Below are 27,954 nucleotides of genomic sequence, written 5' to 3' on the forward strand. Positions count from 1 at the left end.
ACTTAAAAGATACGCTGAAATCTAGGATTTTGCTACTAAAAACAAAAACAAACAAACAAAAAAAACCCCACAAACAGCAAGAAGCGGAACTAAGCCACACGGAAATAGACAGCTGCAGCACAAACAAAGGCCAAAGATCAAGGGTGGTTGGTACAGTTAAGAACATTAATTCGAAACACATCACAGGTAAGTACCTTGCACAGTACACAACTTGAGGAACATACAAAAAGGAAACTGAAAAGAGCTACATGAGAAAGTTTGAGAAGTGACAAACTTTAGCTTATTATCAAAACTGAGATGTTAATAAAGAGCAAATAGCTCCACATTTTTAAAATAAAGTGGACAGGCTCTCCTTTTTGCAACAGAAAAGCACAAAAGTTGTATTCCAGTGCATTTCAGGAACATAAGATGAGTGAAATGCAGTAGAACTATAAATGAACACTGAAAAAATGCTTGTAGCTATTTTTCACTGTGTTAAGCTACACAAACAAGGACCAAAAAAATAAAAGCAGAAAAGGTCCATAAAGCAAGCATGAAATAATTCTGCAAAGCAACGCTCCGCTGGAAAACAATGCTGAAACCCAAACTGTACAAAGTGTCTCAAAGACCACTCCAATCTTATGACTAATTTCTAGGTTTTTACTATCAGTGGGAAAATACCATACAGTGGTGATATTTTTGGCCTGCTTTTGATCCACTTGCTGTCTTGTGTCAAGGTATTGCTATCTCAGTTTCTCCTCATTTAAAATTAGCAGAATAGCACCTAGCTTAGTTCAATGAAATTGTCTAAGTGCCCACACGATTGAACTTCAACTCCCTGAAACAGAGCATAAATGTGAAGAGGAGCTAAGAAGACAGCTTGTAAGAGAACTGAACTTCAGCTGGCCCTAGAAAAGCTAGTCCAAAGGACACATCCAGGTCCAAACGCCATCAAAGGTTCATCTGTTGTTGCTTAACATACCACGTTTCCTCAGTTCATGAACTGTGAGCTGTTCTGTTTCTCATGCAGCAGCTCCATCTGCTGTCAAAAACGAAAGGTGGACTTTGCATTGGGACTACGTTCACAGCGGAGGGGAAAAAAATACGGAAACTGACTTGAACAATTTTAAATATCTCTGGACAATTTCTGAACACATCCCCAGTCAGCCCTGCAAGAACACCAGCCAGCCTGTTACCTGCCTGTGTAAACCAACTAACCAAAATGAAATTACGAGAGGAGATAACATTCATACAAGCCTCAGAATTCTTTGCTCATACAGCTTCAGACTAGTTGTCTCAAAGCTAACTCCTGTTCTTCACTATCTGCAATTATTAGTGCTCTGCTGTCCAAAGCTACTACCATGGTATCAAATCACACTGGTGAGGTGCTGACACCCTGTTGCCCTACAATAAATGTGCCCGGATACTCCTATACTACAGGATGTTCATGGCAATTTTTAGCTACATACAAGTGATTTATTTGAGCTGAACAAATATAAATTTAAGCTCATTATTTTGATGACTAATTCAGCTTTTAAAAACAAAAGTTCTGTTTCCTTTATGAAGCACAGAGCCTGAGTTGTTAGTCTGAGGACACAAATAAACATTTATTTACAAGAAGCACAAAGGAATTTGGTCCAGAATGGCACAGTTGTGGCAAGACAACACAGACCCAGAGCTCATAAATCCAATGAGACCTACTCTGACTCTTGCACAACTTTGATTCTTAGATGCATTTATTTTTGTGTTTTTCTCCACTCCTATAGGTACTGATATCGATTATTACATGAAATACAAGAGTCTCACAAAACCTGTACATCCTGTGCAACCCAGGCAGCAGCACTACAGAGCAGGCGTGCTGCCAGCCCTGCCTGCTCCAGCCGCAGCGTGCTCTCCTGAGCCACCCAGGTGCCCAGGAGCCCTGTGCCCCGCTCCGAGCGCTGCGGCAGCAAACATGCTACTGATCGTAACTACAGCTTTTAAGGAAAAATCTTGTTTTACAGAAATACTGGGTATTTTACTGTGAATTTAGACCAAATATAGTTCAGTCATTGCTTCCCTTAATGGATTTAGTGACAGACACAGTATTTGAAACAACGATCCAGGTATACTGTGATGTTTTCATTCTCATCGAAAATACTGCCACATAATGGAATATTATTTCCCTAATTTATTTATATTTTTTGTTTTTTTGTTCTTCCCATTTACAAGGTTTTTCAAAGACTCCAAAATATTCTCAGTAAAATATTCTCAGTCACTGATTTCCAGGCATTTCCTGCATCTCACCGTATTTCTCTGTCACCTCACAACATCATGTCTAGCAGAGACTTCAGGGACATATTTTCACTTGCCACCTTTCAGATTCCCACACAGCTTTTTTTTTTTTTTTTGTCTCATGTGGCACTGGAGAGCTACAAAATGCTGCAGTGTATAGGGTGCACAGTAAACATACCCATGTTTTTCCCAAATACTTTAATTCAAATACTATTGTTTTAAGAAAATGTGTTGAGATTGTTTCTAAAAACCTACAATGTTGGAAATCACCCACGTTAAAATAACTTCCTGTGTGAAGTGTATTTAAATGAATATAAGGTTTGGAGCTGACCCAGTGTAGCTTCCATATCCTTGATATGGAAAGGTTTTTTCTGGGTCTGAAATTGAATTTTCACATTTAGTCCAGAAGTGGAGTGATGTTAAAAGCACATCAAATAATTGGAATATGAGAAATGCTTGTATTTGTTGATGCAGAATCAGAGCTAACCTAATTCGTCAATGTTTCATGTTCATGTGTGTACCAAGACCCAGTCCTAACAAGATTTATTTACACAACTTTATTTGAGGATGTTTGGAGGAACAGTTCCACAACATAAGGAACCTGTGGAACAGGATTCCCTTATGTTTCCTCTAATACAAGGGTTAATATTGAAACCGCCCAAGTGTGATGACAATAAATATTTTATGTACAGTACTGATGAAAAAAAAACAACAATCCATCTCTCAGAAGAGGTAGGCTGCCGAGCACCTCACAGCAAGCTGTAGTCACCCTCCCTTCCCCCTCCCGGCCGTGCGCACAGGCTGCCTCGGGACTTGTTTACACAGCAGCTAATAAGGCTAAGCCTATCGATACTAGTTTTAAAAGATGGAGAAATGATACAAAACGCATTATTAACGAGTGAAAAGGAAGACACCCGACGCCAAGGCCACTTACAGTCAGAGCAGGGCCGCGCAGGCTCTATGGGCGGCGTGCAAAGACTCCAACAGGTGGCTCCGTGGCGCAATGGATAGCGCATTGGACTTCTAGAGGGTTGAAGGGATTCAAAGGTTCCGGGTTCGAGTCCCGGCGGAGTCGCATGTGCTCTTTTACTCTTTAGTCCCCTTCCTCTTTCCGTGCGTTTGCGACCTTTCCACTGCTGCCTGCTGTACCTTCCCTCACGGCCGCGGCAACCGAGCCGACCAGCCTGGGGCTTCCCGGCGGCCGGCTCCCGTCAGCGAGTCCCTGCGGGGCCGCCTGACCGAGCGGGGGCGGCGGGCAGCGACAACGACCGCGGCCCGCGTCGCGGGTGGCCGCGAGGCCGCCGCCTGGACTCGAACCACGACTATGAGAGAGCGGCAGCGGGGCCGCGCCGAGCCGAACACGGACGCCCCCGCTACGGGACGCTCGAGTCCGCCTCCTCCCTCAGGCAGCGACCAAGCTCTGAGGCGCGCAGGGCACCAACGGCCGCGCACGAGGCGAACCAACGGCCGCCTGTAGCCGCCCGCCCGTGCCTCACGCAAGGAGCGGTTTTTTAAAAAATGTGTGGAAAGAAAGGTTCCAAGCAAAGCCCAGCAATAGCAACGACCTTGGCACTTGTATCTGACCAACTGAGTCATGCTGTTAGGTTTCTAGAACCGTCTCTGGAAAACGGTCTTAGCTGGAAATAAGGCTACTTCTCTCCTTCAGTGATGGTCTGACACAGACCTAGTCAAAATCATTTTCAAGCAACAAAACACCCACAAAATGCAGCAAATGAAACAAGCATTTAATGCTTGAATTAATACCATCTTTTCTTCCTAACCTATGCATACCAATAAAAAGAAGACAAAGAGCCACTTTAATAAGACCTATCAAAACAAATTAAAAATTTGGGTGGTAAAATAATAATAATAATTAAAAAGCAGCAGCAATAAGCAAACCTCGATGCTATTCATGACTGAAATAAATTCATGATTTATTCACAACTTAATAAATTCACAATGTAATTAATGAATTGTATTTAATTTCTTAAAATAAAAAATTGGTTTTAAATCCTGCACAGGTGACTACAGCCTCTCTTTCAAATCATAATAATGTTTATTTAAAAACAAGGTAAATCCCCATAACTGAAAATGAGCCATGCTGTTAGTAACATCAACTATGACTGACAGCAGAGAAGCCCCTTCAGGAATGCTATCTAGCTATAAAATATGTACATCCCTTTACAAAAACATCCAGTTTTCCCAGAATTCAAAGTTAAATAGCCAACACTAACCTCTCTTACATGAATCCCATAAAAGCAACTAAGTCAAGCGACAGACAAAATCTTCCTCATCCCATCACTTCCAGCAATGCATTCATTTCCAACTACTACTCCCCTAAGTTTTGTATTTAAGGATAGTGCCACAGAATCTGCCTAGACCCCAGTGAAAAAAATAGAAGGCCAAGGCTTTCACATGTATGTATTTGCATGTTGCAAGCAACATTTACACAACCATACCTGAGAAGTGCGTAAGTTAATTAAGAGAGAGACATGCCTGATGGCGAAGCGGTGAATTCCCTGGCGCAAGCACACAGGCGGCAGCAGCAGCGACGGCTCTCCCACCGCGCAGGCACAAGCCCCAGTGGGGAAGTACAGGGGGACAACTCCACAAAACATGCGTGTGAAGAGGGGCTTGAAGAAAACGTTGCAAAGACAATACACGCATAGTCTTTCGGAACGCATTAAGAGAATCAGAAGGAAAAGAATCAAGAATTATGGCAAACAACATAAATTGGCAGCATTAGGCAGCTTCAATTTTAAAGGGATTGTTGATTGCAGGGAGATTAAAAGTGCCCAAGGTACGGAAATGGAAGCATGAGCAAAGGAAAACGAGAAGTATTTTACTTCTGCACCTAAATTAACCATAACTACTGGTGGTACTGCCCCACGACCACCCCAGCCACCCTTAGCTACGTTTCTGTTGCTCTTTAATCTCAGGGAAATTTGTCAGTAACTGTTTATATCATTACAGGCAGAATTAACGTAACACAAGCATTTCTGACAGCACAATTACAAGAAAATACTTGCAATTTATAGGCAAATAGTTTCTCAAATTATGCTGGTGTTTAACAATCTTTCTTTGACAAATTTGAGTATTTCCAGACAAATCCAATCATCTGGTAAGTTTATGGAGTCACGTGGTACATTTTCTTTTCACCTGCTCTCCCCAGCAACTTAAAATTTGTCACTTTTAATCAAATTCAATTGATTTAATTGAAATTAAGGAGTACTCCAAAGCATTATGTTCCTATGCTTTTATGAAAATAGGTCATTGCAAAACAATATGCCAACCGGTGCCTTCACCGGAAGAGGCTGAATGAAGCACAAGGTGAGGCAGTAGTTGACCAGCACGCTGGCAAATGCGAGGTGCAGGTCCTGCCCTGCAGCCCCGCTCACACTGTCTGATGTGTCCCCTTCTCGCTCCCACAGTAGAACACAAGCACTTGCTGGACACAGCATGTGGCAAAACAGAAGACATTAGAACATCTGAAAGAAGGGCAAAGATAAAGAACATAAAACAAATCCCACACTAGCAATGTTGTATATAAATTAGCTTGGTTTAAGATCTGCAACAAGCTATTGAGCAGCCTGAACAACCGGCATGGCGTTGTTGCTTGCTGCCTAAAACCAGAACTTGTTCCTTCTCTCTTAGGGCCCTTCAGGGTAGCACATCTCTTTTCCGGAGTTCAGCTAGAAGGTCCCAAGATGCAACAGAATAACGACTACTCTGGTGCCTTGTTTTCTTTCCTCAGTGTTCACTATGCATTTTCTGTGCTTCCATTTCTCATCCAGAGAACAAGACACCATAGTTGCTTTTATTGGCTTTTTATCATTTACAGGTTCAAGATTTTAGCTTACATACAACTGTATTAGAATAATATCTGCATGGTAGCAGGGACTTGGGGGCTAGTGGTTCTACGTCTACATGTTTCATACTTCCCAGCAAATTCACTTTACTTTGTGCACCATTTATCTCCAGGCAACCAGCACTTTTTAAGGAATCTATGTCCCTGTCTGTCCTTGGTAATGAATATTTATGGTTAACTTCAAAAGAATTTCAAAAATCCAAAGGGTCACGGGAAATTTTCTTTCATATTTCAGTTGGTGATCAATAAATACCATGATTCTCATTTCATTTTAGCTACCTCCAGCACAAATAGCTAATATCCTTAACATAAAACACACAAAAAAACTACTCATTCTCGAGAATGGAAAAAAAGAAAATCATAGTTAAACACTGGTCAAAAACATCCTTTTCACTTAAAATCTACAACCTTTAAAATTCAGTAGGACTTTCAAGAAAACAATAAATATCACTGGTCCTCTGATAATCTCTTTTATAAATTCCTCACCCAATCCATCTGACACAATGTAGTAACAGCCTTTTTTCTTCTATCATCTGTCTTTTCTGCAATAACTGAATTAAACTGACTGTAACAGCAATACAATAACTAGGTCATTAAAAAACAAACAACACAAAACTTTTCACAATCACAGTACTTTATGAACTGTCACTGAAGGGAAACTGAACTAATACCATCTTTAGTTCTTCCAAACTCACTCTATTCATTTTTCTGAATAACTATTCCAAATCAGCTACTAGACCACAATCTGCAGACCACACCCTAGGTAATGGACCCAATTGTCAAATTCTTTTCACAAAATTCATTAAACAATGATTAAATGCTAAAAGCTAATAAAAGTGATAGAAGACTGGATGTTAAAACTTTGCATATAAATAGTTACTATATTATTTTATGAATTAAGCAATACTATATACTTTAATATTTGTTTATAGTTACATATGTTATTTGTATATATGTGCTTATGCTGAATTCCACAGCATTCTCATCCCTGTTATGTTCAGTGTTGAAATAAACTCTTCACAACCGAACTATTTCTCAATACCCTCTGTTACAGATTTGGCCAGAAGCACCTCTGATAAGACCTAGAAAAATTTGCTACGATATATAATGGGTGTAAAGGTGAATTACACACCTAACTTTAAACTAAATTTACTAATTCAGTCACATAAAGACTGAAGACTGAACAAGACATAACCAATGAATTTGGATGTTGTTCTCAGATTTAACGATATGCTTTCAAATCATCAACTTTTAAAACAAACATTAAATATACATTACATATAAACTCACTTTTTTTTTTTGATACAGCTTCCTAACACACTCCTACTGCAGAAATTTCCCTAACCCTCAATTTACATGACCTTCAATCTTAAAAAAAAAAAAAAAAAACAATACACCACGAACCAAAGAAATCTGTGGAAAGTTTTATAACAAATAAGTTGTTCCAGCTTGTTATTTTTCTTCAAGTCTTAATTGTGAAATTTCTTCTTCTTCCGATTCTTCTTCCCTGCTGCAAAAGCTGCTTTTTCACTCATGATCTCCTGATACTTCCTTTTATTATATCTGAACAAAATAGATAATTTACTTTTAAGCAAGGCAAATCAAGGTTCAGGAAAAGATAATATGGATACTTATGCATATATAAAGGGATATCAACACTTGGATTTCACATAAATGCAGGTCAAATTGTTTTAGAAATAAATTTGATTCAAGAATCAAGAATTCTGGTATAATCATTGCATATATAATCACATTTTTGGACAGTTTGCTAAAAAGCTGCTACTGCTCCTATTGGGAAGACTCACCAATTTCAACAATGCTATGGATACATTATACCTGTTTTTATGCTACTCTCTCAGCAGACTTAGCTGATCAACCTTACTCTACTCAAGACTGGAGAGTGAGATGAGATTAACACCACACAATAAACAGGATATACGTACTGAACATGAGCTGCTAGCTCCTCTACAAGACTTTCATGTACCTATCACAATGGATCATTGCACGCTTAGTGTTACTAACGCTTTTAATTGCAAGACTAAAAACATTTATCTGCACTAATGCTAAAAGAGCTGGCTGAAGTCCTAATTAGTCATAAGTTAGCTGATCAAATTTCAAAGACATTCATTTTTTAAAGTTGCTTCTAATAAACACCTTATGAATCAGGTCAAGCCAGAAAGCTAGTTAAGAAACAGCTATACTAACTTGCCTTCCCAACATTAACAATCAATTTAGAAGCCTGACAAGACTAACCTTATTAGCCTAAATCATGTACTATTTCCAAGAAAACATATCATTATGGGGGAAAAAAGTAATACAAATTAACATCATGTAACAACTAATATAAAAATGGATCAACTAAGCGATCTCCAAAAATCTGGAGGTTAGGCCAAAATTAAATCATCCATACTGTGCAGTTTTGATTCCTATGACAGGTGGCAGACTGACATACTTATCAAATGAAATCCCACCAACTTCCACATTATTATAGTCAACATTTTTCTATCACTTATGCCAAGAAAAATTAATCAGTCTTCACACAAATGAACAACAAGTACAAAAAAAATGTTGATGCATAGGCATAAAGCACTCAGTTTTTAGTACAAGCCCGTATGGACACCTATTTTAGAAGCGAACCAGAACAAGCCTAAATGTTTTCTTTTCAACACTAACACTACTTTAAGAGTAACTGCCAATATCAGTGACCCCCGAGTTGGGTAAAGCCCTTTTAAGGAGATAAAAAAAAATATGCTATCACATTCCAATTATCTCCTGTCCCTTATATCTTCTCAATAGCAAGTGCTGATGAATTGCTAAAACAGACTAAAAAGTTTTCTTTGAATTTCAAAAACAACATATAAACTGAATGGAAACAACAGAAGAGCTATATAGTTAAAAATACACTTCTCTTCTACATGTGGTATTAGAAATACAAAACTATTTTAAAATACCTTCTAAACTCAGAATCTGCAAGCAGCTCTTCAACAATTGTTTTCTTCCTTTGTTTCTTAGGAATTCGACTATGATAAAAGTCTATGGGAGAATCAACCACAGTTCCAACCTAAAAAATAAAAATTATAAACATTCTTACTGCAATGGCAAGATGTTGATTATTTTTTAATCCTTAACGACAATTCTAAAGACAGCTACAGAGAAGATCAGAATTGTATTTATTATAGATAAGTGCAAAATATCAAAAAGTAAGCAATATTTGGTACGCAAAGTCATTTTTTCCTTCATGCTTAGTGGACACAGGAGGGTCTCAGCTTTAGGACAGTATGATTTTCAACATCAGACTGCTGTATCAATATTTAAGAAATCCAGTTAACTTTCAAACATCTTCCCAAGGAGGGAAAGGAAATTCTTATGCGTGCTAGTTTTGCTAGATGGGTTCCACAGCAGCTCTAATAAAAGCTTCATCCTGTAAGGCATCACATTTCTTCCAATTGGCATGTTGGCCAGTTCTAATGTATTTATATGTCCATAAACTTCAAAACACACAATGAAATCCAGTAAAATCCACCCTTTATAATGAAATGGAAATGTAAACAATTTCCTCAAGCATGCTAACTATTCAAAGAGACATAAGTAGATGGAACCAAGCCCATTTCCACAGTTTCTCCAGTACTTATTTTCTTTAAGCAAAATGTTTTAAAGGCAAGAGCTTTCAAAGTAGCAGAAATTCTAGCTGTTCACAAAGCTAGTTGTATCCATTCAAACTATATTAGCTAGTAAGAAAATAAATGCTAATTATTATCTACACACTAATTATAAAGGCTAGTACTTTAAAAAGCAGTGGAAACCTAGTCACTGAGGGTTCAGAATAACGATTAAGTCACATGTTCATTCAGTCCTATGAGATCAGCTGCAAAAAAAAAACCAGCACATACAACTGCTTAATTAAAATAAAAATAAAATTAAATAAAAAATATACAATTGCTTAACTATTTAATGTAGTTAAGCAATTGTAAACTGCAGCAAATTACTCAAAATACTTAGTAATTTAGCTATAAAGTTAAATCAACAAAAACAGAGGGCACCTATAAAATAGGTAGAGAGTAACTGTTCAGAACACCTGAGAGTAGCACAATGCCTTCTTTTGCTTCTTCCTTACCTGGAAGTACTTGGGTAGACCATCTCTATCATTCTTTTTATAAAAATGCTTAGGGTCCAATGAAGCTCTCATCTTCAAAACTTTAAGATCGTTTTTCAGTTCACTTGTAATTTCTGGGGCTTTCATACCAAACCAGCCATCACCTGTTGTCTTCTCTCGCTCTGCCTAGGATGCAGTACAAGAATACTAAAGTTCATTCAGCTACCAGGACAGGATACAACAACGAACTTCCCCCTCCTCCCTCCAAAAGATGGATAAAGCATTTAGAACATAACTTTGTACCTTTAAAAAGTGTATTTTATGACCCTTTCAGTAAGATCATCAGCACTGTATTAACCCCAGATTTGTATCCCATGAGTACACATTATATTTCCCTCCACTGTACTGGTTACTTACTAAAAAGATTGCTTTTCACAAGATGACTCAAAGATAATAAACTGTAGTTTAACACTCCACTTTCTGTGAGCCGTGTATGTGCACACAGTCCCAGTGTGGGGTTTTCTGCTAAACATGCTGCGTTGTCACTTGAAGCATTAACAGCTCTTCACTTACTCTGCGCTGTTTCTTTAGCTGGTGAAGTGATTCCCTGAAGGGTGGGACACATTCCTTTTTTTCAAAATCTGGAGTTATTATACTCTTCTGCAAGAGCTGCAAGGTATTTTTAAATGTCAGTCAGTCACATCAGCAATACAAACGTATTGTTTACCTGTAGTTACAGAACTTACCAAAGGAATGATACAGAATCTAAGCAAGCATTACAATAAAGCATTTGAGTTGCAAACACTTCATTTGATGCGCAACAAAAATAGCAGTCGCCTTCGAAACAAAGAGGGAGCAGAACCCTGGCCAGCAACAGGTGGCTAACTCTGGAAGAAGGATGACAGCAAGTGCTCCATAATGAAGTGGGCTATCATGGACAAGCCTAAGAAAACAGTCTCAACAAAAATAATGGATTTCCTTTATCTCTAAGGGTGTTTTGAAATAAAACTACTCATCTCATACTAGGAATGGTACAGTCCCATAGCTACTGAAATTCATTCTTGCTACAGATTACGTATCTTGTTAGCAGACTTTAAGCTCATGTGCGGTTAGGCAAACCTGCATGCACAATCAACCTTTTTATTTTACATGACAATGCTGGTACTCACGCTGCTTTTCTATGTCAGAAGCATCACATGTATTTGAATTCTTATGATTAAAACCAAGTGTAAATACACACTTTGGCCAAAATGAATGGAGGTTCTCAGCAAACCAGAAAACAGGATACTTCTTTAAAAACAAGTAAACCAACCTTATCGAAGTTAACAACTTTGTGTTACTGTAGTCATAGGTAACTGCATAATTGTAAACACATTACCTGGTCCTTCTTTTTCTCCATCGGTTGTTTAATTACACTTGAACTAGGCTTCTGTTTTTTTCCATCAAAGCTTATATATAAACCTCCGAGCTTTTTAATGTTCAAGCCAGGGTCTATGCTGCTGGAAAGATGCAAACTGAAAGGGAAATAGTTAATGTTTAGAATATTGTAATAAGTCACCTGCTATCCTCTGAATAGGAAAGGCAGAAAAAAATATTTTCTTCTTCTTCCAACTTATGTTCAGTACTGCAGTTAAGTCTCAGTATCTAGAAGAAATACCTAATTAAGAGGTGACGGAAGATAATGGGGAAAAATCAGGCCACTACACGAAGTGAGGGCTTTTAAAGAGCAATACCTGTAGATTCACTTCCACAGATCTTTCACATTAACTTTAATGTTGTATTCCTATCTTAGATATTTCTATCTTCTGTAAAAGTGAATTATCAATTTGCTTAACCTTGCAAAAGAACTTATGACCAGTCTCCTTCTTCTATACATCGAGAAGCTTGCTAGCTAAAGAGGAAAAAAAAAAAGGCCAAACACATAGGTGGTAAAAATATTTTCAACTTTTAGTGAAAAGTATGAAGATGCTAGAATTCATCAGAGGAATGTTGGAATGGTAAGTCACTGTCTGTATAATAATGCTAGGAATAATGTGATTTAACAATTCAAAGCTAGGATGTTTCACCTTTTCTTTCTTCATTATTACATTCAGGCAGCCAAAGAAATCCATCTATAAACAAAGTATGATGGCTGACTCAAGAGGAGCTTTTAAATAACAAGAATGCATAACACCTATAAAGTATTACGGAAAAATATGCCAATATCTAAACTGGTATATCTGGTATTTACTGTAGCTTGAATGTTTATATACATTATGAACTAATAATCTGTAACACCTTTACACAGAATGCCTGTCTCATTTTTTGTAAGACTTCTGGCCTACCTGAAGGTTTCTTAAAAGAGTAAGCCTTAAATTTATCAGACCTAAACAGAGTATTATGCTTTAAACACATGAAGCACGTAAAGGGGCTTTAGCAGGGAGTTGGACTACATGAGGTCAAGAAGTTCCATCCAGCCTAAATTATTCTGTAATTTTATGCTGGGCTGGCTTTGCTTGAAGTGTTACTATGTCACAATCTAGTATCTTCCCTGAGCCATCCTGTGAAAACAAGAACTGAAAACATAAAAGCTTATGCACATGTTTAGGATTAAAAAGCTTGATCTAATTAAATAACATGCAAGTGATTTATTGGACTTCTATTATTTATATCCCCCTCCCCAATTTAAATAAATAAATAAAAACCTTTGCTCTGAATAAGCAATTAAGTCAGCCTGACCAGTTTAAACCAGTTTCACTTTTTTTTTTTTTTATGCTGAACACATACAAGGCTTCAGGATACCTAAATATTTCAGACACTTCTGTTCTGCTACATGTAAACCTGAAAAAACAACTGAATTATAACTCTGATAATCTGAGCAATCCATTTCCACATCTATGACTATGACAACACTACTCCCTCATTTATTCTGTCACTGAGCACATAATGTACATCTTATGAATATGCTTAAATATAATGCAGATTTTCTTAGTTACTCCCAGAAAGATACTTACACATCAATTTTATTTTTCAATAAATCATCATCTTCATCTTTCTCATCTTCATCTATCAGTTCTTCTTCAGCCTCTTCTAGATCTGAGGATTCTTCAACTTTTTCATTTCCTTCATGTTTACTTTCAACAACACTAGCTTGGTCAACCTGATCTAGATAATACTTTTGGTTGGAACCCATGCCAGGCTCAGTATCAATTACAAAAAGCCCTTCAACATGCAGTGAATTCTTTTTTAAAGGTTTGCTCATGGAAGGAGTCCTTTCATCTGCCTCCATGTAACTCTTATTTTCTTCCACTGTATCTATGTCTGCCACATCACTATTTTCAGATTCATCACTTTCATCTTTGCTCAGAAACAATGTAAGAGAATTATTTCCACTGCTTGATCTTTCACTGCTGTGGGATACAGAATCAGCATATTCTACTGTTTGGTCTTCACCACTGTCCACACTGATTTCAAGCATTCTACACCTACCAGCTACGCTGCCAGTTATTTGTGCAACAGGTGCATCCTCTCGTGGGCTGCTCACTGCACTAGATTGTTCATCCTTTTTTAATTCACTTGCACAGGCTAAAGACCTCTCTACCGCTGCCTCAGCGTCTATTCTTCTGTATTCTGGAACTTTTTTACTTACATTTGGTGTTAATTGCCCTTCGGATTCTAACAATTGTTTGGGACTCATGCAATCAGTTAAACAAAGATCCATATTCTTTAATTTCACCCCCCTCACAAGTATTTTACTGTGCTCTTCCTGAATTTTGTCACTTTCTTCCTCTGAATCATCTACCCCAAGAATTTGTGTATCTTTTATTGCTTTTTTTCTGGGCGATTCAGTATTACTACTTTGTTTCATTTTTGTAAGACTACTGGGTGTTGTATCATTCAAAAAGTCTTGTTTCACATCTTCATTTAAGGTTGCATTAGCAGATTTGGAAGAACATTTGCTTGTAGATAAACTGGATTCTTCATTATGTTCGGTGACAGAGGAAGCATCTTTTTTGTCAGAGACTAATTGTGGAGCAGGTCTAGAATCAGAAATTATTAATGGCTCAGATTTAACTGTGTCCTCAATTAAATTCTCATCTTCTGAAACAATTCTGTTTACTTCCTCATTATTTTCTACCTGTGCTTTCATTCGCATGCTCCTAGTAAGTCGTTTGGTAGTAATGGGCTGTTCCATATGAAAGCAGCATGACTCTGCATCAGAAATATCTTCACTCTGGGCTTCACAGACTGGATCTGGTTGTAACTTCTTTTTGCTTTGCCTTTTTCTTGTAGTTCTGGTAGCGTTAGGCATCCGGACACCAGAAACAACACCAGAACAAGATTCAGCTTCAGAGACATCATCTTCATCTAGAGTACTGCTTAACTCGTTTAGAAAAGTAGTCTTGTCGTGTCTTTTTTTTGCAGGAGAATCTGGTTGATAAGGAACTACAATTTGTCGTCTTCTTGTTACTCTTATAATCAAAGGTGTCTGAAGACCAGACACAGCAGAGCAGTTTGATTCTGCTTCTGACACATCCCCATCAACCTGGGGTTCGGCAGCCGATTGTGCTGAATGAACACTCGTGTTCTCATTTCTAGTACTTTTTATCTCTAAGCTATCACTAGCATCTGATTTTGCTTCTGTGCGTTCCACCTGTTCAAGCTGAGATTCTTTAATTACCTCAGGCTTACAAATTGCTCTACTCCTTCTGGGCATCTTTGTAGATACAGAAGTACCAATTTCAGTATATGTCCTCTAGAAAGAAAATGAAAAATCTGTTATTAATGGATAAGATAATCTCATAAAAAAGTATGCTACACAAATCACTAACAATCTTTCTTTACACAAATCTAGTCATGCTGATAACGCGTTAACTCTCCAAGTAACTATCTATGTCAAAGGAGCATTAATAAACCATCCCTTTCTTATCCATTTGTTTACTGTCTTTTGGTCAAGACAGAGTAAAGAAATCCACTGCATTAAGAAATATAAATAAAAAGATACCTTCTGTCTCATTCCACAAAATTCTGGCAAGCTGTCATGGGGAGTAAATCCAGAGGTGACATTCGGAAACACATGCAGATTTGCCCAACTACAGAACTAGACCTAAAAGGTTTCTGAATCCATTTTTTGCAGCTTTAGGAACAGACTGGTCTCACAGCAACTGCAACACTAGGCACTATCTGCTTCTTTAATTATGCTTGTAAGCTACCCTTGAAAGCAAATCAAAATCGTAGAAAAACTTGTTCTGTAGTGGAAAAAGCATTCTGCAGTGGCAGGATCTTCCCGAAGCACAGCATAACGTTGGATCACCATAAAACATGCTATCTAAGGGGTCAATATTGACAGGACAGTGCGTGTGTCTCGTGAAAAAGCTACAGGCAAGCGCTCAGCTAACAGCAAGGGAAAAGAGGGGGGAGAGGGAAGATGGCTGCCGCAGCGCCGCGCCTCACGCCGCAGGCAGCCCGCCGCAGCCCGGGGCCACCGCCCGCCCCCCCGCCCGCCCGGCCCCTTCCCTCACCTCCACCGCCCCGGCGGGCTGGGGCCCTGGGGTGCTGCCGGTGTCCCCCACTGCCGGCGGCGCCTGCCCCTGCCGCCTCGCCGCCTGCCTGGTGGCCACCATCTTGTCGGCCGCGCCGTGCCCAGCCCCTTCCGGATCGCTAGGCGGGGCGCGGCCTGGCCTCCGCCGTCCGGCACCGGCAGGGTGCTCGGTCCCCTGCGTGAGACCGCAAGTAAAGCGGCCAAACGCCAGAAACTGGCGGAGCAGCGGCAGCGCTGGCTCTGCTTGGCACGGAAAGGCACCAGAAAGGCACCCGGGGGCTCCCGTGTTCACCTTCAGCTCTGCTTAAAGAGTGGTGCAAGAATGGGGTCTAGGAAAGTGTAAAGAAGGAGGGGAAAAACCGCAACGTTAGTTAACGTATCTTCACTAATTACAACGGTGGTGGTGTTTTTTTGTTTGTTGTTGTTGTTGTTTGTTTGTTTTTTGTTTTTCCCCCTCTCCATATCCACTATATTAAATTTGTGAACGTGGCATTTTCAGATGATCAAACCACGCAGTAGGGAGTGCCCTTTCTGTTACATAAAGGCTGAGGTGTGCCATTTTACAGGGAAATCCCTGAGCGTAAAAACACGGTTAAGACCATTTCATGACAAAGTCTCTGTGTAAAATACTATTATCAACAGAAAGAGAAGTTATACATAGCATAAATTAAAAGCCTACAATTTTTAATTCATTTTTTCCAATTTCCCATGAAAGGAACTCCCACCTCTCCCACCTTGACACACAAATAATGAGAACCTGATAAACTGTTATGCTCTTAGTGCCACTACAAAAATAATATTGTGTCTTAAAAGGTACTTTTCTACAGCAAAATACCTGTTAACAGCTTATAGTCAGGAAGAAAATAACTATTCCATTAGGGCAACCTGTACATCGTTTTAGCACAATTCTAATTTTATGGAATTTCAATGTATAAAACTGAACACACATGCAAGTCTAATACCGTACAGAATGTCAACAGTCAAAGAAATTACAGAGTGGTTAATCAGCAGCAGCACTCATCTCAGAGCTAGTACAGAAGTTTAAAATGCAACTCCTTTTCAAAATCTGATACACCCTAACCCGACATAAAAAAGAATACATTCTGATTAGGAGAAAAAAAATAAACATTTTCTTGGTACATTACTAGTTCTAGTTCTCTCCTTTTTATTTATCAAAACAATCGAAGTAATCCATGAGAATTTCCTAGAGTTTGCCACATACAGATAAGATGATTAAGCACTCAAAGGTATCTTTATCAAAATTGATATTTTAACTTTGTGGAATGGTTTATAGTAAGCTAGTATTTCTAGACAGTGCCTAAAAGCATTTAAATTCTACTAGCTGCCTGCACAACAGAATTTAAAAGAAGTTGGTGAAAATTTATTTCCTTACACTCTGAAGCTCAAAATACGTACAAATAAGTTACCGAGTAATAGTATAAAGCCCTATTCCTACCTGAAATCAAAAGGAAAAGGAGTATTTGATTTTAGACACTTAGAGCCCGTGCTGAAATACAGGTTGAGCTTTTGCAATATAGCCTGATTAAAATACTAAGCAAATTAAAAGGCGTTTTCAATAGAAAGACTATTTTTAAACCAGAAGCCTTGCCTTAGCTGCAGCAATCTCCCCAAGATACCAAGCCAGTGCATTAAGCTACTGCCAAAAAGAAACATACCTAAGTTTAAGCTAACCCTTGTTAGCATCATTTCTGAATGGCACTCAAGCAATGAAGTTTCCTAGGCAACCCCAAAATAATAATCCATTTTACATGATCATGAAGCAAACATGTTCTCACTCGACTGATTCCAATTGCGTGGTTTCCAAGTATCAAAAAACCAAACAAACGGAAAACACCAAACAGTTGAGGACAAGCCAGGTACAATTTGAATTCTGATTAACAGATTTCTCATCATTTGTTTCCAGTTCTTATTTTAAACACTCATACAATAAAACATTTTCTATTTCAAACTGTAAAGATGTCATCACTTGTGCAAACACTAAAACAATATCGAGGCACAAAGAAGCCAGAAGGAATTCAAGTAATAGAAAGTAATTTGGAAGATGCGTCTTTTCTAAATCAGAGGTTTCTTACACAGTATTAAAAATAAACCAATTTTCCCATCCACACAAATTAATTAGCTGATTTACCTGTACATACACACGAAGTAACGAGATAGTTTATTTTTTCAGGATATTTTTCATGAAATATGACAATTTTCTATAAAAACTAGTCCTTGAATGCTTTAAATCTAGGTACCTACCATATCAGTAACTATTATTTAATAGAAATTAAATTTTAAAAATATGTGTTTCTCTATACTACCTAATGGTAGCTAAAATATGATAACTCTTACAGTGAACTGGTCATACAAAGAAATATTTTAAACTGTTTCTTATAGATCATTTCAATTAAAAACAATAAACCCAAAATATTTCATATTTTTAATGAACTGGTTAATAGGTTAAGAAATAAAAATAGTGTTAGAACACTGCAGACACTCCTGCTAACATCACACTGAATAATTACAACTTTTGGTCTTTGTTATAAATGCTGTAAAAATCTCTAGGAAAAAACAATGTTCCCCCATCCCCAAGAAATTAAAACAGTAGGCCATTTCAAAGAAGAAAAAAGGATGAGAGTGTTTTAAGAGGCATTTCTTTTAGCTTGCATGATATAGCCTTTGGACTTGATAATTCCTCTGCTTTTAACAATGACTGAATATCGGAGAATCCATAAAGGAATCCATTCGTGTGCTTTGACGTTCTGGATGCTTTCCTGAAGAACTTCTTGGAAACTTGCTTCACAAAGTAATTCTGAAGTTAAAAAGGGATATTCATGCTTTAAACAATGTCATGTAAACAGCTGCAAAAAGCAACACTTAGTAAGAGAAGCTTCTGCCTACGGTCAAAAATCTTAAGCAGTGCTAGATACTCCACAGATCCACTCTTCCAGAATGCATGCAGGGTAAAAGCTGTTGAACATTACAGAAGAAATCTTCATGACAAGTTTTTTTTGTTGTTGTTTTTTCAACACTATTCCCCACAGAACTAATAAACTGAAACTTCTACAATATCAAATGGAGTTGATCAGCAGAGCTATTAGCAGGAAAAAGGCAAAAATTAAAATTGAGAAGCTAGCCAGACAAACGAGAAGAGAGCAAAGCAAAAGTCTGAAATCAGCAAAGCACTGAGTTACTTCCGCAGTCACAGGAAGCTCAACATTTATAGCATCTCCCATAACTGGGCTTGTAATAAGCAAAAGCCAAGAAAGCATTAAGAAAAATAGGCTTAAATGCCACAAAGCAGAAAAGGAAGACAAATACAATTTCTCCTAGTTTCCTCTGGAAAGGCAATCAAGGCAACAATTTCTTTGTAGAGGAGTGCTCCCAAAAGATAGTCTCAATGCTCTTCAGCTGACCAAGACAGAAAAATAACGCTTAGCAAACAATGCATATGGGAATGACTCCTTGCTTTGTTTTCAATCTAACTCCTCTTCTTCATTTCATGACTCTTGATAGGCAACATTTATTAAATTGCAGGCTCTGTTTTGGACATAGAATTTGCCACATATAATGGCAATTCATCTTATAGGCTGCTACATGTTCAAGCACTGATGCAATTCATTAGCTATGACAATGATTATGTAAAACATGGTACTTAATAAACAGCATTTCATATGGTTTTTTCTTTGGGGGGGGGGATGTTAAAAAAGGAGAAGGAAAGAAAACTACGGTCATTGTGAATAGCTGGTCATAAGGAAGAGTATAGAGAAGAAATAAACTAAGTATTGTTTAAGACTTCTGGCTTACAGTTCCAGCAAGACATTTAAGGCATCGTTACAGTGAAGATGATGAGTTTTGAGAGAAACAAATGCAATATCCCAGAATATTCTAGTGAGCAGATAACTCAGAGTTCAAGAGTCTATAGAAAGTCTAACAGTCCTTCAATCATTTCGTAGATGAATCACTGCACTAAACAACTAAAGAATTTACACCAACTCTCTTTGTAATAACAAGTCATCACTACTTTGAGAGACCCCTGCTTGAAGTTTATAATTTAATGTCTACCATTACCCAAAAAAATCAACTGACCATTAACATTTTTATGCAAGTTTTTTGACAGAAAAATTCCAGGCAAGTGAACTTTCACTTGTCATTTACTCTTCTTCACCAGTACAACTGTCATTTTGTTCTATGATTTATAGAAATAATCTATTTTTGAAAAATACATAGCAAAAATCTCTCAGTTCTTTGTTCTTCTATTGACTTCATTTTCTCTGATTAAAACTATTTCAAAAGACTATACCAGGCTGGGAGACTGCCTCCCAACCCCTTCCATTCCTGGAAGGGAAAGCAAGAACTTAATAGAAATATTTTATGAAGGTGAAACTTCTAAAAGTTCAGGACTCAAATGTAATGAAATTTAGAGTTCAGAGAAAGATTATTCCTGATTCTGTACTGAATAAATATATTTAGAAGTCTTCTGTTATCATGAAGTGTCTGAGCACTTCAGAAGTGTTCTGTTAACTTGTCCAGACAAGCCTTACCTTTTGGGTCATTGTGAGTTAGCAGCTGTATGTCAAACTGCTTTGCAAATGCTGTGAGATCAGGTGGCATCACACAACAGGAAGCTAGGTTCACCTGATTACTACTTGGTTTCACCTGAAAGTAACAGAATGCTTTTATAAGAAAAAACATTATTTTAGTTGTTTGCCCCGTGCCCTCTATTACAACAGAAATGCCGCTTTTAACAATTGCCTTTGACCACTGTTCTGAGGTCTGGACAAGGATAACTAATTCTGCATGTTGCTGAACAGGCAACTCCTACACGTGCAATTTCCTGCAGCATAGGGTCTAAAACAAGAATAAGATCTAACTTCAGGTACTGTCACTGTGAGGCATGTACTAACCCATTTTGGCTTCATGCCTGCTGTGCTCCCTAAACAGCTGTGGGTTTCCACCCTCTCTTTGTAGTAAAAGCATTATAGGGCTATTAGTTTGAAAAAGATCAAAAATAAAAATCCAGTTCTGTTAAGGATATGGAATTTGCCATCTTCCATGTATTCAAGTCAGTGCCTAGAACTGCTCAAGTTAAAAGGGACTCTCTTCTGTTGAGCATCTGTTCGTCACAAACTACCTTCATGATCACCATGCAGGTGGCCATGAATTCGCTCAATTGGCCTCCTCTCAACACATGCAATGCAGTGAAGAGTACACAACAAGACTCTCAGGAGGACCTCTTATACAGATGCAGTACTTATCACAAAAGAAATGTCATAAAATGAGCATCCAAAGAACTGATAAGGAAACAGTAAATCCACAAGCTTACATGAGCATGGCCAGATACTAGTAAAGACCTCCATTGCTCAAATGTGACAAGGCAATTAGTCACACTGGACAACAAGATATTGTGCTGCTTGATTCAGAGTCTCTTTTCCATTTAAGCTCAGCATTTTAGCAGCATTTTTCTTAGGGGGAAATCCTTACTTTCATAACACAGCTTGAAGTGAAAACAGGTATGTGCTCAAAGACTCACTGGAATAAATCCAAAGGTTTAAGGGTACTTTTTATATTCCTTTTTAAGTATAAGAGCATTCAAAACTAAAACCTTCACTTCTTCAAAGAACCACTACTGAACAGCCCCATGGTTTCCAGTCTTTGCAGGCCTGTTTGCAAGAACACTGACCAACATCTTGACGGTACTGAAAATAACTGGGGCCATTTTTTTCTATTTTTTAATAAAACCATTTACAACAATGTGACAGCCAACTAAACAGTAGTTAATCTGTTTTAGAAATGCTACAAATAGGAAGTTTGTTCTCACCTGTGCCCACACATACAGCTGCTCTAACAATGTTTTATCAAGGTCAGAGGTACCTATGGCAACAATCTTTTTGTTTTGAACTAGAGTTTCAAGTTCTTGCCAATAAGGTTGCAAATACTCCAAGGAGAGGCTAGTTCCATCTTCAATAGGAGGTGGGGCAATAATGACTGAATCTAACTGAGCAACTCCAAGGGCTGAACATGCTGAAGAAACAGAAAAAAAGACTTTTTTTTTTTGTGAAATAAGAACATAAGCAGCATGACATCTTAAATTCAGACAACAAACAAACAAAAAAAAATCTGCTTTGCTCTGCTAGTTTCCAATTCACCATTTGAAAATTCCAAATGTATCGCTAGCCAAGGATAGTAACGCAAATTTTTTAGCCAAGAATCAAACATAGAGATGAAGGACATGTGAAATATCACAGTTAACAGTGAAATTCATACTGTTTTTAGCTGCCCCTTTTAAAAACTTATTGTATCACTGTTACAAGAAAACCACGTGCTACTTGCTGTTTAAGAAGTTCTGTGCAAAAGAGTAAGAACTTGCTCCTTCTTGGAGCAAGGAATCAGACGAGTGTTTGGATCCAAGACTACAGAGATCCACGTTTAATAAGCTTACTGACTGAAATAGCGTGCAAGTTATACTTTACCACTTCTGTCTCTCTTTAGAGAGAAACAATGTATACTTGTGACACATATTGAATACACCTCTTAGATTGAAAATATCCTAATTTTATTTCTAAATACCAAAGGGAGTTTACACTTACCCATGTCAACCGCATCTCTGACTGATGAAGAGTTTGATCCAACGATGAAAAGTTTTGCTATTTTCAAAGAAACTGAAATCAATATCTAAACAAACCAGCTATTATTAAATATATGGTGTATCTAGCAAAAGTAAAGAGATATTTTTGAATGCTTGGGTAAAGGGTTTTAAGAATATACACCAAAACTGAAAAAAACTTCTGAAAGATGACTGCCCAATAATGACACTGTTCTCTTAAATTTGGTAGCTGTTGCACAGTCTCAGAATAAGAAACCATATGGTCTAATAAGCTGTAAAGTTAGGACTTACGCATCAAGACACTAACCACTAACCATAACCTGGATAAAAAAACATACATAGTAGTACAAACAGACCTCTTCACAACTTACTGAGACTCAAAATGTACTAGTGTTAGTTTGGACTGCCTCCTTCAATTTCATCATATTCAACCTGGAAAAATTATGCAAATAAATCTGCTTCCAATGCTACTTCTTAATTACTTAATTCTTAGTAATTTGCTTCAGAAAAGTCAACAAAGATTCACAAAATACATTTAAAATGTCTTGAGGGGATGGAAGTTAAACTAGAAAAATTTAAGCTGCTTGAAAATTGAGATGCTTTAAAACCTGAAACACATTCAGGTCTTTCTCAGCCAACTGATTCAAATACGACAGTGTGTACTGATGACATTTGACTTTGCAATAACAAAACATGAGGGAAAAAAAATATATGAACATCCTATTGTAAACAGCATATGAAACCTCTTGGTGCAACCAGATTTTTAAATTGCCTTCTTACCTGATACTTTCAACTCATCCCTTTCATCAGGATTCATTTTTTCTACAGCTTGAGCTACAGTACATTCCAGAACCTCCAGTATTTCCTTTAGTAAGCACATGAGACAACTCATCAATAGGTGACAATAAGTTTCTGAGGAATATTTTTAATTAAAGCTAACAAACAAAAAACCCACCTTACAGCACAATTAGAAACAAAAGTAGTATAAAAATGCAATCACACAGGAAGAAAGCAACCCATTGCTTCTTGACCTCTGTGAGAACAACAGAGGAAAATAAAGCTATATGACAATTATGGACATATTATGCTCCTAACATAAAAAATATGACTGTCTGGGGAGAATTATTGGAATAACCTTTTGCAGTGTTCTGCTTTTCTGATGTAAAAAGATCACCATGCCAATTCAAACTACCTCACTAAAAAAAAAAAAAAGCCTCAGGACTGGCTGAAAAAAGCATTATCCAAATTAGTATTTTGTGGTGTTGGGTGGGAACAACTTTGCATAACAGTATTTTGTACTTTCAGGGAAATCTAGCATGAAAGTGCTGTAAAAAAATTTTATACAATAATTTTGAAATTAAGAAATTTTCAGAGATTTCATCCTTTGTGCTCACTTAAGACCAGACCATGTATCAGCTGGTACAAGGTAACTTTAAGGCTTTATCTCCGTGAGATTTTGTATGATAACAACACAAGCACGCACACCCCACCCCTATAACTAAGATCTCTGGTAGTTTTTCCTGCCCTACAAAAAAGTCCTCAAGTGAATCATGGAGTTATTCCATACAGTCAACATTCTAAACGGAAGTTAACACTTTTTGAATTATTGGAAGCTGATACGATTCATAAAAGAATTCATATATATGCAGTTAACATGTTTTGAGAGAAAACCCAGCTTACACTAAACAATTAACTTTAAATGGATCACTGTATCCTACTGATACAAACATTTATATTTATGTTCACTTCTTGAGCAATCATTAGATCTTCCACAAATCATTCAGCAGTAACTGCCTCACCACACTCCAGCGTGGAATGTAGCAAAGTGCATTTTCATGTGTCATCGTTACACAAGAACTGGTAACAAAAAACAACAACAACAACAAACTGTCTGGAAAGTTTTGTGTTGTTTTTAAAAGAAATATGCTAATATTTTACAGAGCAAATACATTTACTGGGAACTTCTTACTGCTTTGCTCAATTTCAGAAGCAATAGTGAAAAAGGAACAGACATGCACCAGAAACTTTGTGTTCATGTCAGCTGGCAATGACAGTGGTTTTAAGCATTATGTCAAAGTCTTCAGTTCTTAAAGGGAAGATTGCCACTTCTGCATCTTTGGGAATATTTCTGAGACACCCAAGACTACACTTCAGAGTTCCCTGCCAAACTGGACAATCTTCATCTATCTAGTTTATCATCTCCATGGTTTAGATAGCATGCTTGTAAAAACTCAGGAGAGAACTATCATACTTCTAAGGTATATGATTTTTTTTGGTGTGCGATCGATCATCTGATCATCTCAACAATTAACTGGAAATCTTACCAACCAGGACTTTTTTTTTTTTTTTTCCAACTAAGAATCATCTTATTTCTCATCAACAGAATTCTTTACTTTGGTCTTTCTTAACCTCTTGAGAAGCATTAAATGTTTAAAAAAAAACAGATTTGAGAAATACTATTTTAAGGTATCTGGAGCTGCAGATAATTTTATAGAAATTTAATAGATTCATTCATATTTTAAAAGGTGTAACCATACACATATTTCTGTTTTCACCTGTAACAGGCATAATACCTCTCCTACCTGATTCAGATCTTGTCCTATCTTTGAGCTCCATTCAGTCAGTGTTTTCTGAATGCAGTCCCGCACCTAAAAAAAATATTTTTTTTCTTATTGAAGTGTAGTTATGTTTTAGTTGCAGAGAAATACAATGATTCATAGGCATACAGGACAGACAGACAGCCCGTGAACTCATGACACCATTCCTCTAACCACAGAAGATTCTTCCTTCATAGCTTCCATCTGAAACTTGTTCAAACTAGTTTACTTAAGAAAATTCCTCTCCTCTTTCACAGCATGTTAGCAGTAATACAACTACTGTACTTCATTTATTTTCCAATGCCATCTTAAAAGACAGGATCAACTGTTAAGAACTAGAGTTTTTTGTTGTTGTTTTTTTTGATTGTTTTTGAAACATAAAGATTCGTAAGTTGCAAAGTAGTCAGATAACATGCTGTAACATCCTTGGAAAAGAGTCTTCACAGTCAATCACTAATTACTCATTATATTCATCGTTTCTCTTCCTGAGATGCATCTGACCCTTCTCCTTCACCACCTACCTATTCCATTGTGCTGAATCTTTAGGGGGATCCTTCAGTTCCTACCCTGCACTTGCATTTTTCCTGATTTCACAGATGCAAAATAGACCTGACAAGGATTCTGTCCGTGGATCTTCTTGAACACAGCAAGGCATAACTATTAGGTCTCCATAAACTAATTAACTGACTGCACATTGCACCAATGCTTCAGCTGCTCCAACGCTCTAACTGCCTTCTGATATCTCTCAGGAAAGGTCATCCTGCAGACTCAGGAAATGTACTAGAAAGTCTGGGATCTGCCATGGAGAGAAGCACTTCTTAAGTTCCCACTTCACATTTTAACAACGTACTTTATATCTACATGGATACGTACTTTTTGTACCATTAAATAGCAATTTCTTGTGACGCTGAATTCAGAGAGCCAATAATAACGTGCACAAACTGACTGAAGGCAATGCCCCACCACCAAACAAAAAACTGGATATCATGAAGTTTAAGACATAATACTGGGAGAACACTCTGTGAACACAAATGCGGTACATTCTGTCCTTGTCACTTAAAACGCTAGGAAAAAAAATAACTGACTCGAAAGGCAAGAAAGAACTGGCTTGCCCCCTCAAACAGATACCCATGATGCTGGCAGTCTTTAACATTATGTTACGTCAAAATATGCTATCTTTTCCTTTCTGAGGAAAAGTTAAAAGGTGCTAAAGATGTATCATTTACTGCTTTGCAACACTCACACCTTGTGTTTCTACTGCAGTTAGTATGAACAAACCTCTGCCTCCAAAGCACACCACCATCACCTCTCGACACACGTGGAAAGCACAGCATATGACTCCAAATATAGTTACATCCCTAAACTCCTAGCCCTTGGGTTCATATTTTGAAAAATGTTGGCTTACATTCTTACACTGAGAACTACAGACACTAACTACACTGAATAGAAGCGATAAAAGCTGATTTATTTCTGATAAATAATGCTAATTATTTGCTTTTGGAGTACCAGCAACTCTGGGAAGTTGGCAGCCTTATGTTTAAATGCAGATTTCTCTGTAAACAAATGGAGAGAAATACCTTAAGTGATTAATTATGCACATTGGCCATTCTTTATGTAATAGCTTTCCAAAAGTTACTGGACAGGCGCATTGTGATAGGCAGCCTTATTTTGCTACAAAATCTAATCCTCTTTCACATAGATCACAGAACACTGTAATAAGTAACTAGGACAAATTAAAAAGCTATTACCACATGACAAAAGTATGATGAATTCTCCCACCTTATTACATCATCCTCTCACACAGTCACCTTTCTTACCGCTTGCTCTCAATTAACATGCCCTCAACCAGCTCCTGACACACGACCAGTGTCACTACCAGGCTTTAACCAGCTGCAATGAAAGCTCTTGTGTCTGGTCAGCGACCATTCCCTAAGCCCTGTGCTGTGACCAGACAACAAACACAGCGGTTTCGAAGCCTGTGGCCGCAGGATCTCCAACCATTTACACAGAATTATTGCAAAGGTTGACACATACTATTTAAGATAATGGTTTTCAAGTATTAATTAAAACGATCTTCCAGGTTTTTTTTGAAACAAAGGACCACTGTAGTCTTTAGAGAAGACAGCAATGACCAAATTTCCCCAAGATGTGTCACCACCAGCGAATTATTAAGACTAATTCCAAGTTATAAAGGAGAATTTCGGTTTCATCCTTTGCAGTGGCGGTTTCTAACTACTGACACATCTATCGCCACAGAAGCATCAGGAATCCCGCTGCCATTACAGACAGCCCTTTCTCCTGTCAGCTTTCGATCCTTTACCCCCCGAGGCCACCAGCGCGGCGCGGCTCGGCTCCGCCAGGAGGCGACCCCACCACAGCCGGGCCTTTCCGATGGGCGGCCAGCGCCCCGGGGGCAGCTCCGGCCTGCGGCGGGACGGGCTCCCCGCGGCAACCCGAGCCGGGCCCAGCACCGCTCGGCTCCGCTCCCCAGCGGGCCCGGCGGCGCTGCGGGGCGCCAGCAGGCAGCCAGTAGCCCCGGCCCCGGCACCGGCTGAGGGTTCCTGGGCGCCCCCTCAGGCTCCGCCGCAGCCCCCCCGGGCCCTCCCCCAGCACCTCCCGCGGGAAAGCCCCGGGGCCGGCAGCCGCCGCGCTCACCTCCTCGCTGGGGGTGGCCGGGCACTTCTTGCGGCCGCAGCCCCAGCTGAGCAGGTTGCCGGTCTGCAGGTTGAGGGTGGCCGCACGCTCCAGCAGGGTGCGGGCGCTGTCCGTCCCCATGGCGAAGCCCCGCGGCACCTGCCGGGGCGGGCAGCGCAGCGCCGTGACTCAGCACCCGGGGCGGGAGGGCGGCGGGGACGCTCCGCAGCCGGCCCCGGTCACACGGCGGGGAGGACAATGGGCGGCGGGGCGGGCCCAGCCCGGAGAGCGGCGGGCGGACCAGGCACGGCTCGCCCCGCCGCCGCCACCCCGTGCGCCTGCGCGCCGCCCGGCCCCGGCCCCGGCCCCGGCCCTCAG

General features: G+C 38.8%; 2 protein-coding genes and 1 non-coding gene across 3 annotated transcripts; 1 reads left to right on the forward strand and 2 right to left on the reverse strand.

Annotated features, from left to right (window-relative positions):
* The first annotated feature begins 3,242 nt into the window (after positions 1-3,242).
* On the forward strand, positions 3,243-3,328 carry TRNAR-UCU (transfer RNA arginine (anticodon UCU)). Its single transcript is given in 2 exon segments — positions 3,243-3,279; positions 3,293-3,328. It is a non-coding gene; the product is annotated as a tRNA-Arg (tRNA).
* A 2,166-nt stretch (positions 3,329-5,494) lies between these two features.
* Positions 5,495-17,442, reverse strand: DNTTIP2 (deoxynucleotidyltransferase terminal interacting protein 2). The gene is made up of 8 exons (XM_035537424.2): positions 17,412-17,442; positions 15,716-16,038; positions 13,208-14,949; positions 11,593-11,728; positions 10,788-10,883; positions 10,236-10,400; positions 9,073-9,182; positions 5,495-7,684 (listed from the first exon to the last, which is right to left on the reverse strand). Exons 1-8 carry the CDS (start codon positions 17,440-17,442, stop codon positions 7,591-7,593), a joined length of 2,697 nt encoding a protein of 898 aa, XP_035393317.2. The 3' UTR covers positions 5,495-7,590.
* GCLM (glutamate-cysteine ligase modifier subunit) lies at positions 16,399-27,922 on the reverse strand. Its single transcript, XM_035538110.2, has 7 exons — positions 27,598-27,922; positions 24,928-24,993; positions 23,126-23,210; positions 22,329-22,385; positions 21,560-21,762; positions 20,283-20,397; positions 16,399-18,550 (listed from the first exon to the last, which is right to left on the reverse strand). The coding sequence occupies exons 1-7, from the start codon at positions 27,715-27,717 to the stop codon at positions 18,381-18,383; spliced, it is 816 nt and encodes a 271-aa protein (XP_035394003.1). The 5' UTR covers positions 27,718-27,922; the 3' UTR covers positions 16,399-18,380.
* Between the last annotated feature and the right edge of the window lie 32 nt (positions 27,923-27,954).

Source organism: Cygnus atratus, chromosome 8 (genome assembly GCF_013377495.2).
Source record: "Cygnus atratus isolate AKBS03 ecotype Queensland, Australia chromosome 8, CAtr_DNAZoo_HiC_assembly, whole genome shotgun sequence".
Classification (NCBI taxonomy): Eukaryota; Metazoa; Chordata; class Aves; order Anseriformes; family Anatidae; genus Cygnus; species Cygnus atratus.

Excerpts from the sequence above, each read along its gene's own strand:
- GCLM (XM_035538110.2), bottom strand. The coding sequence starts at position 27,717 with ATGGGGACGGACAGCGCCCGCACCCTGCTGGAGCGTGCGGCCACCCTC. Across the intron at positions 24,994-27,597 it reads CGGCCACCCCCAGCGAGGAG|GTGCGGGACTGCATTCAGAA; the intron begins GTGAGCGCGGCG and ends TATTTTTTTTAG. Across the intron at positions 22,386-23,125 it reads GGATGAGTTGAAAGTATCAG|CAAAACTTTTCATCGTTGGA; the intron begins GTAAGAAGGCAA and ends CTTTGAAAATAG.
- DNTTIP2 (XM_035537424.2), bottom strand. The coding sequence starts at position 17,442 with ATGATGCTAACAAGGGTTAGCTTAAACTTAG. Across the intron at positions 10,884-11,592 it reads TGGAGAAAAAGAAGGACCAG|CTCTTGCAGAAGAGTATAAT; the intron begins GTAATGTGTTTA and ends AATACCTTGCAG. Across the intron at positions 7,685-9,072 it reads GCAGATTCTGAGTTTAGAAG|ATATAATAAAAGGAAGTATC; the intron begins GTATTTTAAAAT and ends TATTTTGTTCAG.